Source organism: Cebus imitator, unplaced genomic scaffold (assembly GCF_001604975.1).
Source record: "Cebus imitator isolate Cc_AM_T3 unplaced genomic scaffold, Cebus_imitator-1.0 Scaffold38, whole genome shotgun sequence".
Taxonomy (NCBI): domain Eukaryota; kingdom Metazoa; phylum Chordata; class Mammalia; order Primates; family Cebidae; genus Cebus; species Cebus imitator.
The window spans coordinates 8,269,800-8,282,364 of record NW_016107353.1 but is presented as its reverse complement, the minus strand read 5'-3'; the positions used below and the strand labels follow the sequence as shown (position 1 = coordinate 8,282,364).

General features: G+C 41.9%; 1 protein-coding gene across 2 annotated transcripts in view; it reads left to right on the top strand.

The window, feature by feature from the left end:
• KCNH1 (potassium voltage-gated channel subfamily H member 1) overlaps positions 1 to 12,565 on the top strand; it is a 448,557-nt gene that overhangs the window by 322,653 nt on the left and 113,339 nt on the right. For both annotated transcript variants that reach the window (XM_017525585.2, XM_017525584.2), the window contains exon 9: positions 879 to 1,131. In XM_017525585.2, coding sequence (XP_017381074.1) covers positions 879 to 1,131 — 253 coding nt within the window. The remainder of the gene's footprint in view (positions 1 to 878; positions 1,132 to 12,565) is intronic.

The window sequence follows — 12,565 nt, the reverse complement described above, 5'->3', positions numbered from 1 at the left end:
CATACCATAATGTGTTTGATAAGTATTAAACGGGTGAATGATTCTAAAGTGCTTAGCAATGCCTGCCACTCAGTAAGTGCTTAGTAAATGTTGCTTTATATCTGTCTTTAAGTAACACCCTGTATTCAGTCCATCAGCAGATCATGTCAGTTCTGCATTAAAAATATCTTCTAAATTTAAGTGCTTCTCACTGGTTCTCCTGCCATCATCCCAAAGTTCCCCTCTCCTCTCTCACCTGGACAGCTGCAGGAGGGACCTAACTGGGTTCCTTGACTAGACACTAGCCACCCTCTCTAGCGTCACTCTAGTTTCAGTGATCTTCAGATGTAAGTCAGGTCATGACACTCCCCTGCTCAAAAATCCTCCAGTATTTCCCAGTCGTATTCGGAATGAAACCCAAGGCTTCTCACAGCCCAAAAGCCTCTTGCGCTTGGTGCTGTCTCTGATCCTCATTTCCTACCCCTTTGCCCTCACTCCTTTTGGCTGTTGCTCTGGCTCTCTTAGGACCTTTGTGTTTGCGATCCTGCTGGAATGTTCTTCCACATCACTCACTCTGGCACTTATACAGGAGTCAGCTTAAATATCACCTTTCCAGAGAAGCCTTCTCCAACCACTGTTCTATAGGAGTCCCACTTACTCCCAGTGCTGACTCTCAGGCCCCTGTCCTGAACATTCAGCACAGATTTCTTTTTTAGATACCACCTCTCTCATCTATAAGAATATGAGCTCCACAAGGGCAGTGACTTTGGCTAGGGGAGTGCAGTCTGGTGCAGTAAATGTTGCCCCTCCCCCTGGAGTGCTGAAGGATGTGGACTGAAGGCTACAGTGAGGACCCTCATACTGTTTTGCTTTTTTTTTTTTTTTCTGTGCCCGGCTAGGTCCTGCAGATCTGCCCCAAGGACATGAGAGCCGACATCTGCGTGCATCTGAACCGTAAGGTGTTCAAGGAGCACCCAGCCTTCCGGCTGGCCAGTGATGGCTGCCTCCGGGCGCTGGCCATGGAGTTCCAGACGGTGCACTGTGCCCCAGGAGACCTCATCTACCATGCAGGAGAGAGCGTTGACAGCCTCTGCTTCGTGGTCTCTGGCTCCCTGGAGGTGATCCAAGATGATGAAGTGGTGGCCATCCTAGGTAGGTGTTGGCTTTGATGGATGGTCAAAGGTAACCGGGCTTGCTTTAGCTACTGGGCAGCTCAACGCCACTGCCACGTTCAGCCAGAGATTGCTCCACAGGGCAGGGCCAATTGCTCATATTCACTTATCTATCCAACAAACAAACAGTGAAAGCCTGTTTTGGGCCAACTGCTGTTTGATGTCCATGGAGTATTTCAGCAACAAAAATGGGTTTTGTCCTCAAGGGTCTCCCAGTCTAGTGTAGAAGATGAACAAATAAGCAGACATTTGCAGTACAATGGGAGGCACATCTAAGCCGGTGTTCAAGTGGGAAGGCTTCCTGTGCCTATGCTGAAACTTAAAAATTGAGAATGAGTTAGCATGGAGAAGAGAAGGGATGAAATATCCTAAAATGAGGGGTTAGCATGTGTCAAATCCTTGCAGAGGGAGAAATTAATGACTCACCGGGGGAACTACAAATTATTCTAGTGTGGCTGGAGCCACAGAACAAGAAGGGACATTGGTGAGAGATCAGACTGGGGAGGGAGTGAAGTACTAGGCAGATCGCGGCAGGCTCTGGAAGCCACTTAGGGGACTTGGATTTTATTTGGGGGAGCCAATGAAGAGCTGAAAGCAGGGGAGAGGCATGATGAGATTTGTACTTTAGAAAGATGACAGTAGTTGCAGCTTGGGGAGTGGATTGAGGGGGGAAGGCTGGGGTAAGGAGGCCAGGTGGGAGGCATGTTATCTAGAGGCAAGTTGATGGTGGCCTGAACTAATATTGTGGCAAGCAGATGGAGAGAAGCAGATGGAGTTGAGATATTTAAGAAGTAGGATCACTGGAACTCAATGACAGATTTGCTGTGGCGGGGAAGGAGGAGTCAACGAGGACTATAGGTTTCTCACATGGATAACAGGGAAGCTGGCACACCATCCACAGTAATAGGGAGTGTGGGAGGAGGAGCAGGGACATGGGAGAATGTGCTGGTATTTGGGACATTGAGCGTCAGTGGCTTTTAAAAAATGTGTCTGGTTTTCTGAGCTAGCTAGAGAACAGCTCTTTACTGGGGTCATGTATCTAAAGGGGCAAGCCACCGTCATAATAATAGCTATCATTTATGGTCATCTACTCTGTGCCAAGCATTTGACACATAGACACTCATTTCAACCTTATAGTAACCCTATGAAATGGCTTTATTATCCCCATTTTATAGATGAGACAGTTAAAGTTCAAAGAGGTTAAGGAAATTTCCTCATGGCTGGTGAGGTCCATGGAGCCAACATTCTGAAGTCCCTCTGACTCCAAAACCTCTGCTTCAATCCATTTTGTAATGCTACAGTTCTGATGGTAATTAACGTAGTATGCTGACCCATTAAGTTGCCAGATACTGGTAGACATTGTAGACATGTGTTTTATCTTTTACAAATGATTTATTAGAAAACTGAGGCTGAAGTTAGAATTGAGATTCAAACTACATAGAGATATAGATACTATTGAAAGAAGAAGAAAAGAAAAGAAAGAGAAGGAAAGAAGAAAGAAAAGAAAGAGAAGGAAAGAAGAAAAGAAAGAAAAAGAGAAAGAAGGAAAGAAAGAAAAGAAAGAAAGAAAAAGGAAAGAAAGGAAGCAAGGAAAGAAAGAAAAGAAAAGAAAGAAAAGAAAGGCCCCAACTTTGTCCCTGCTTGACTTTGGAGTACATGATATGTAGCCTCCTTCTTGTTTTCTGGCCCAAAGCCAACTGACTCTCTTGATTACATTTTGCTTAGTTTAACCCAAGGATGATTTATATTCCTTCAGCATACACTGACAGAGGGTCAAAGCGAGAGTGGGATAGAAATTGGGTAGGGAGGTTGGGTGCAGTGGCTCATGCCTGTAATCCCAGCACTTTGGGAGGCTGAGACGGGTGAATCTCTTAAGTCCAGGAGCTTGAGACCAGCCGGGCAACATGACAAAACTGTGTGTCCACAAAAGCACAAAAATTAGATGGGCATGGTGGTATATGCTTGCGACCCCAACTACTCAGGAGGCTTAGGTGGGAGGATCAGTTGAGCCAGAGGTGGAGGTTGCAGTGAGACATGATGACATCACTGCACTCTAGCCTGAGGCCCAAGTGACAGAAGGAGACCATGTCTCAAAAAACAAAACAAAAAAACCCAAACAAAATAAAACAAAAAAACAGGCAAAAAGAAATTGCGTAGGGAATGGAGGCTGAACCTGTTTGCCAAAGTATCCGTGGATACCAGAGCCCATGGTATCCATTGAACCCTGCGGACCAAAGTTACTCTGTTCCTTACCCCCTTAACACAGAGAAGTGAAATTTGACTGTGTATAAATAAGACATATGAAGGTAAAAACCATTGCATTAGTATATCTGATATGAAAGGACATTTTTCTCTACCTTTAATACTCATCAATTTCCTCGATAAAGATGACTTTCTTCTTTATCAAGGAAAACAGCCATGTTTTTAGATTTGCCTGGCAGAGATGAGCACCTTTTAACTAGTGAGCAATCCTTTAAACTTGAATTTGAATTAACCCTTTAATAAAGGGCATCTTTCACTCACCTTCCCACTGATAACTTGCCGTATGCCTTTCCATGCTCAGGGCATCCTTCATGACCTCCCATAAAGAGCTGCATTATTAGGACTTGGTTTGAACACCTAGACCTAGGCATGGAGGCATGACGGAGCTGAAGAGGGGTGGGGAAGGCAAACAACTTCCTAGTCCCTTCTCATTTTTTTTTATCCTGGGCTTCTTGTGAGGAAGAAACCAGCGCTTGATTTATTGTTGAATTATTTGACCTTGTTGACTGCTTCTCTACATCTAGCCCTCTACTTTGGGCCCTCCCGGGCATTCTGCTTGCTCTAGTTAGCAATGTGGACAGGATCTCTGAAATAGCTCAGCAGCTTTGGATTCAAGTGGTTGTTGCCTTCAAGCTGTCCACACTAGAAAAAGCTTCTCCACTTTGTCTCTAGGAGCCAGATTGGGTCTGAAAAGTAGGTCCAAGCTCAATATTCTAAATAACTTATCAGATTTCAAGGGGCTCTTATTGTCTAAAATGTTGAGACAAGTCCTTTGAGTAAACCTGAGCTCTGGACTGAGAGGCATAAGTGATTCCAAGCTGTTTGCTCCCTGGAAACTTTTTTTTTTCTTGTTGTTTTTCTATAATTAGCATATCTTTTGGTCAGTGGACTGAAATCAGTTTGTTCTTGCAAGGGGTTTGAAGCATCAAATGGGTATTCTAACTATATTGTCTGTTGATGCCTTTCAATACAATCCAAGCAAAATGCATTGAACACCTGCTATCTATCAGGCACTGCCATGGAGGGGGGATATAGCTATGGACCAAACACTAGTCCAGCCTCCAAGGAGCTGCTACAAGTGGAGGGGACTGACAGTGGAAAGACAGCCATCACTCTGCATGATTAGCATTGCCATAGAGAGAATGCAGGTATTCTAGAGGATCATTGGATGAGCAACTATTGAGCAGCTACTGTATATCCAGTGCTTTAAAGAGGACAGAAAATATCCAGGTAATCATTAGTTATCACAAGCAAAAGTCTTTAGAAAAAAACGCCAGAGGTCATCCATCTCGTTCTCTTGCTCTCTGGTGTCTTATTATCAGTTCTCTCATTTACATTCTGCTAATTCGCCTCCTCCATCCAGTTCTAATATTCCACTCACATTCTCTGTTTAATTTTAGCACAAATCCCAAGAACAAAGAAAAGGGTCAGTATTCATAACTGAGTGTGTTTAGTGTGTTAAAAATAAAGCCCTTTCTAAGGAAAGTCTTTTAAAGAAGGGTATTTTTCAAACTTTTGTGACTGCAACTTGCCACATGAAATGTATATTGCATTGCAAATGAATACATATACAAGTGCACACACAGTTATACACAGAATTTGATACTTCTCATGCTATGTGAGTTGCAACCTGGTATTTTCTATGAGATTATGTTCTCTTTCATTTAAAATAAATGACCATCATGACCCACTAAATGGCTATCCTGACCTGATCACAGTCTGCAGTTTAAAAACGTGGTCCCACAAACCTAGATGATATTCTCTGAGGACAGAGAACATATCAGAAATCTCTATGATCTCCTTTCCCTTCACTATTCTCTTTGCCTTAATTTTGCATGAAATTCTTCATACATCCTCTTAGAGTTATCTTAGAAATCACTTAATGGTTTCTCAGATCTAGTTTCTTGTCTCCTTGAAATAAATTCAGGTTTTTCACATGTGCATTTTATTCATTAGATTTTAAAAACTAATTTTCTTTTAATTTTTTATAGATATCAGTATTAAAAGGTAGAGGTACCATTTTTTCCCTACCCAAGTTGTACTAGTAGCATCTGCATGTAAGTAGTTATCTGGGTCTTCTGTGTTACGGTGTGACTCACCAACACGGATGAGTCATGGACGAGCATCGGGGCTGTGCGTAAGTGTGTTAAGTTTCTCCTTGCATTTCGATCTTATAAGTGCAGTACTTATATGATCTCCTTCACTGTGATTTAATGTCCCCTTAGAAATGTTTATGGGTTTTGCATTTTAATACTTAATTTGTATTTTCATTATGGATCATCTTGTGTTTTTCCATTTTGTGGATGTTTTTTTTTTTTTTATTTTCTTGGGGCAAACAGGACTATTTCAGCCAAGCTGCATCAAGCAGTAAAGAGTGCTGAAGCTAGAGGTTTCACTGTAGTCCCAGTTCTACAATAACTCCTTACCGGAATTGCCACTAGTTGGTTAAGTGTCTTCAGAGGACTCCTATGTTTCTACTAAGCCTATCACATTGCATCAATTGCATGCTTACTCCCCACTCTCCTGGGAACCCCAGACCCTTTGATTTCATATATCTGTGTCTAGCACATGGAAAGCACCAGAGGTTATTTACTGAATGGAATGCAAATGAAAGCAAGGCGGAGGTTTGGCTGTGAAGAGCCCCACAGTCCACAGTAAGAATTTATCTTGAGGGGATAAGGACCCAGAGAGAGTTTTAGAAAGGTGATTGACAGGAAGATTTGGGTTTCACAAATACATAGGCATGGAGACCAGCGGAGAGGCTCAGGAAAAATGGTGAGCCCCTGATTAAGGAAGTAGAAGGAGACCCAGAGTCCAGAGATATCAGGGGAGGGAGAACCTCTGGGATGTGGGAGGTGAGGAGAGAGAATCGTTTCTGGCAGCCACTGGAGAAGTCAGCAGAGTCAGAGGAGGAGGAAGTAGAGGAGAAAAGCAGATGGGTCTATTTTGTTCAGTTTGCAGTATCTTTTTGGAATAGGTTCAGGCATGGGTCTCAGCTACAGGAACTCTTCTTGATTTGTGGATGTGCCAAAGTCTGCCAAGAAATGGGAACAGCCATGGAGAAAATTGATGAGCAGGCCCTGGCTCACATGGCACAAATCTTACTTGCAGTCCTGTCACTATTGAGTTAGGATTTACACGTACATAAAGACATAAATGTTTGTTCATGGATGAAATCATCTTTATTTTAATTTTTTTTTTTTAGTAGAATACCTCCTCGTCACAGTTCCTAATTTGGAAGGTACTCTCATTTTTGCTTAGTTAGCTTCTTTGGGTTCATCGACATTTGACTATTACTGCAGGATCTATTTATTTAGCAAGCCAGAGCATAACATGATCTTAATCTCTTTGGGGATACAGAGAAAATTTTTGTCTTAGAGGAATGTTCTATTACATGTGGTGAGACAAATGCATGGCGAGTGACAAGTCAGTGAGTACCTTTTTCTGTAGACTTCTTGGAGTGAGCAGGGAAATGCTCGTGGAGGAAGTAGAAGCTCAACTGGGTTTAGAAGGACAAGTAGGAATTTACTAGGCTGAGTCTGAAAGTGGGAAGGGCAGCCTGGGCCACCCGAGGTATTAGAGAATACGTGGGTATGTATGTGGCATGTTCAGGGACTAGCGTGAGAAAAGCAGACTGAGCAGCCTTTCCATGTGGCCAGTGGTTCTCAACTAGAGTGAGCACAAGACCCAGCCGGGAAACTTGTTCATCATGCCAAGCCCCAGTTGTTCCCCATAGGTTCTGAATCTGTGGCCCTAGCCCTAGAGGGGATTCCATGCATGTGGGTGGAGGACTGGGCTTTGAGAAACATTGCTTTAGGCAGTCACTACTTGATATTTTTTTTGTGTGTGGAATGGAGTAAAGTGTGAACATGGGGAAGGAAGTAAGGCAGGGATGCCCTGGGTAGGAGACCTTTTATTACCTTAACCTAAACCTCATGGAATGATCAATTCTCCACTTTTTTGAACTACCACATGGCAGGATCACCTTCCCAGTAATCTGTTTAAGTGGTCAGGAGGGCCTAGCCTACCATAGAGGCTCTGTGTGGATGGAGTCAAGGTTTGGACAGGCAAGGTAGGGCATTCCAAATGGAAAAGATGGTGTGAGCTGAGGCCTAGGGAAGGAAAGTGTGGGGGGTGTTTTATAGCCACAAGACAGCTACTTGAGCTGTAGCTGAGAGCCCTGTGGGGCAGCAGTGGGATATGTATGGAGCTAGGGAAGCATATCAGGGCTAGTCTATTGATGAGGTTAAAGGTCAGCATGAGGAACTGGCAGTGGAAACCACTGAAGGTGGTGAGTAGCAGAAATAAGGAGTGTTAATAAAAGGCAGTAAAAATGGAGACAGGAGTCGGGTTGCCAAATAAAATACCACATGCCCAGTTTAATTTGAATTTCATGTAAACAATACATAATTTTTAGTATAAATTTTACCCAAATGTTTTGTGGGATATGTTCATGAGTGAAATTATTCATTTATCTGAAATTTTATTTTAACTGGGTATCTTGTATTTTTATTTGCTAAATCTGCCAAACATAGTTGGGAGGGAAAGGTGGAGAAAACATCACGAAGCAGAGTCTGTAAGGTTGTAAGTAGGATGTGGGGAGCAAAGAGAGGGAAGGAGAGAGGTGATTCTGATGAGTTGGGAAATGGAGGTGTCAGTGGTAGATCAAGTCAGGAGGAAGTGGTGGTGAGAAAGAAAGTGATGAGCTTCATTTTGGCTTGTTACGTTGTTGCATTTCATGGCCAATAGGATATCCAACTGGAGAGTCCAGCAGTTACCTGGACCCTGTGGGTCTGGAATCAGGAAAAGAAGCCAGGGCTCAAGACAGGAATTTAGGATTCAGAGGAAGAAATATGAAATGTATATTTTAAAAATGACAGACACAGATAGAACATATGATTATTTTTCTAAATGACCAAGTATTGCAGAGCATTTGAAAAGAACTGGGAAAGCCGTGGCTTGTTTCCGTGGCCTCAGCTACTCAGGAGGCTGAGGCCCAAGAAGGTGGAAGGATCATTTGAGCCTAGGACTTTGAGGCTGTAGTGCACTGTGATTGCACCTGTGAATAGCTACTGCACTCCAGCCTAGGCAACGTAGCAAGACCCTGTCTAAAAAACAGAAAGAGAAAGAATGGGAGTATAGCGATTCACAATGCTTATAAGGAATTTTAAGTGATATGGGAAATTTTAATGATAAGCAAAGTAAGTAAAATACAATTTTTAAATGCAATATGATCTCAGTTATGTGAGGGAAAAACATCCATAGATAAAAGCCCATAAGCGTCTTCACGAACATGTTAGAGTGCATATCTTGTTTGTGAGGCTTTAGGATATTTTAATTTTTAAAAATATTTGTCTTTCAAATTGTCTTTAAAAGAGTATATGCTACTTTCTAAATGTGAAAAAATTTTGTTTTAATTTTCAAGTGGCTATTGAAAAAGTCAACATCTCAGATTTCACATTTGTTGGTTATTAGGATATAAAAGAATGATATTTTTCATATAGATGTCTTGCCAGCATTGATTTTTGTTATTTGCCAATTTAATCAGAAAAAATGGCATTTTTTTTGCATCTAGTACCCAACCCCTCCCTCTAAGAGTTCTTGAAAAGGAGATGGCAGGCAGTGAAGACAGAATGGCTTCTCTGACAAAGATCTAAAGCAACAATAAAGACACAATAATTTTGTATAAACCCTCATTATTTTAGAGGATTGCAGAAGGTAAATTCTTCACAGAGATGCTTCCCAAGATTCTCGTGAGCTGAGTATGGAGAGGAGGGCTCCCCCACTGTGCTGCCATCACTGTGGTGCGTTGCTCCACATTGCTCCGGGGACTTGAATTTGCTAGGTAAATATTACTGCCACTGCCATATAATAATGTTGTTTGCTCATGCTTAGTACAGCGGGAGGAGGCTATGTGTAAGTGTCGCCCTAAACACTCCAACCAAGCATTAATACTCATACAGCTGTTCCATCATCTGAAGCAATTACATTAAGTCTGCACTTTTAGGAAGAAGTTATAATATGAATAATCTAGAACTTCAGAAATGCAAAACCACTTGTATCCGGTAATGCACACATTATCTGATTGGGGGAGGGTGGAGGTGGAGACCAGGTCTCCTTCCTAATTCTGTGTTTGCTTAAGTAATTTTAAAAATTGGTTTATAGTCTCTAAAGACACTGGCAGTTAGGAAAGTTGATTGATCCTTCTACAGGAAGTTTTCATAACTTTAATGCGCAGACAGAGGGAATGGTTGAATCATAATTTATGGAAAATTAAGGCAGTTGTTATGATAATGATATGAAGAAGTTTTACAGGCATGCAAAATGTTTCCAATGTAATTTTAAGTGGAATAAAAGCAGAATATATAGCCATATATATATATATATATATATATATATATATATATATAGTAACCTTAACTAGATCAAAATGCATATATGAGTAAAAGAAAGATGGAAAATATACCAAAATGTTAACTGAAGTTTTCTGGATGGTAGACTTATTTGTAATTTTTATTGTCTATTTTTCAACATGTTTCAGTTATTTTCTATACCACACTTAAATTCTTTTATAAATGATCAGAAGGGGAAAAAATAAAGCTCTCATTCACTAGCCGGCTTGGGAAATTATCACCTGTTTTCAGTGGAAGATTTGTGTTCTGTTTGCTTGGTGGAAATATTTGGCTAGTTTCATTTTATCTAATTGCAGTAATGAAGAACAGAAGGAGAATTGTCATGAAGTTTCCAAACCATTGCTTTAACTTAACCATTTATAGCTGAGCCTCCATTCAGATAGAGGGGCCAGTCTTGTTTTCTCATGCTCAGCATGAGGGGTCGTCAGCCTTCCTTGTGGAGGAAGTCAGCCAAGGAAGACTGATGACCCATATTTGGGCGAAGTTTTAATACTTTTAGGGACAGCATTTATGTCACGGGGTAATTTATAACATGCATTATCTTTAATTCTTTTTAAATTAGCCTGTACATTTTCAGCTTAGCATTAAGCTGAATTGCAGTGAATTACAGGAGTGTTTCTGAGCAGGTCAGCAGATTCCTTCTTCTTGAGTTAGGTTGACAATGTAGCTGCCTAAGGATACCCAGGTTCTTGCACTTGGACTGGGGACCCATCTTCTCCTCAAAGTCATCCAGCCTAACACATTCTAAGGACTACCTTACATTGTTCTGCTCAAACCCATGCTTTCATTGATGTCTTGATTTTTTCATTTTAGAAGCATGCCAGATACAGTGCCAGAGCTTGGAGATACAACAGTGGGCCAAATAGACACACCTCTCATAAAGCCAGCCTTCTCAGCCAGGAAATAGACAAGTAAATATGCCTTTTACAGCATACAGCCAAGAGTTGTAATAGGAGTAAGAACAGGATGCTGTGGGAATTTATATGACAGGCATATAATCTAGCCCAGCTCTGAGAAGTCAAGGATGGCTTCCTGAGAGAGCTGATGTCTGAGCTGGATTCCCCCAGAGACAGCAGTGGCAGTGGGGGGTTGCAAAGGGAGATTAGAGAGTGACCATTCCAGGAATAGGGAGAAGCATCTAGAAAGGTTTTGGAGACACATCTGGAAAAAAAAGTTCAATATACCTGGAACATAGCAGTCTCAAGAGAGTAGAATAGGTGAGCAAGGCCTTGAGACTTGTTAAGGAATTTGGACTGAAGGTAATGGAGAGCCAGTGAGGATTTTAAACCAGAAGAATGACAGAATCTCATTTGTGTTTAGAAAAATCATCCTGGCAGCTGTGTGGAGAATAGAGTAGAAAGGGCCAAGATAAAAGGCAGGGAAGATGCTGAGAGATGACAGTAGCCTAACCTGACTTTAAATAACCATGGAAATGAGGAAAAATAGATTCAAGAGATATTTTATATATACAATTATCAGAGCTTGGGCATCTATTTTGGATATGGAGATGAGCAAGAGGGAAAAGCCTGGAATGGCTTGGACGACTTCACTGGGGTGGGCAACATTGGAGGATGGGCAGGTTTCCCAGGAAGGAGGACCAGTTCCATTTTTAGATCTGTGGGTTTGAGCTGAGTGGAAGTAGCCAATGGGAGGCTCTGGACTCAGAAGAAAGATCAAAGCTTGAGGTGAACATCTATGGAACATCACACACTAGGTGGTAATTGAAGCCAGAGGAGAGGCTGAGAACACCCAAGGAAAGAAGGGAGGGAAAGAAGCAACAAGGTCTAGAGCACAGCCCCAAGGAGTACCCGCTTATAAGAGCCTGAGATGGATTTCCAGAAAAGGAGGAGAGACCAGGAGAGAGGGATGTAACAGAAGTCAAGGTGTGTGTTTGGGGGTGTGGTGAGGTGCAACAAATGGTCATTTTCAAGTATTACAGAACTGTCATTCATGAAATAGACAATGTCATGGATTGTAAGACACATTAATATTTTACAGCCCATTAAGAAACAATGCTGCCAGTTAAACTGCCATATTCCAATTTCAGAGCTAAAAAATGCTAAACAACACAAGTGTATACTAGAATCAAAGAAGTATGATTCATTGAGAACTACAAAGTGCCTTTTACACTTATCAGCAAAGGGGTTACTATTGACTATGGTGAGAGCAGCATCAGTGGAGTATGGGGGTGAGAAGCGGGATTAAGGTAGCCTGGGAAATGAAGAGGGATGGGTGTTGGGATCCTGGGTGCCTAATAACTTGCACAGATTCCCCCAAGAGTTCTGAACCAAGAGAGAAAATAAGTATGATGGGTATAGGTCAAGGCATCACGTTTTATTTTCCAGAGACCTAATATTAGAAAATATGCTTTATATTTGCATCCAAGAAGTCTTCCTAATATTGAGACCCAGAATCAGACCCACCTCACGATGATGACCAGCACAAGCCTCTGCCTGTGTGGGTCTGCTCTGTAAATCTCACAGCACAGAAGGACAGAGAGAACATGCTTCTTACAGGCAGTTGATTCCCAAGGGGAGAGCAAAGGCCTGGCCTACACATGAGCATGCTCTCCTCTCAAACTTACCAGTCAGGTGAAGGTTCAGAACATGATGCAGCTGGAGCCTCCTTACCATGGACAGACACATCAGGGATGGGACAAAGTGTTTCTCCTTAAGAGTAAGAATGCAGAGATAATATAAATAAGACTACCAAGAAGTTTCGTTGATAGAGGAAAGTGAA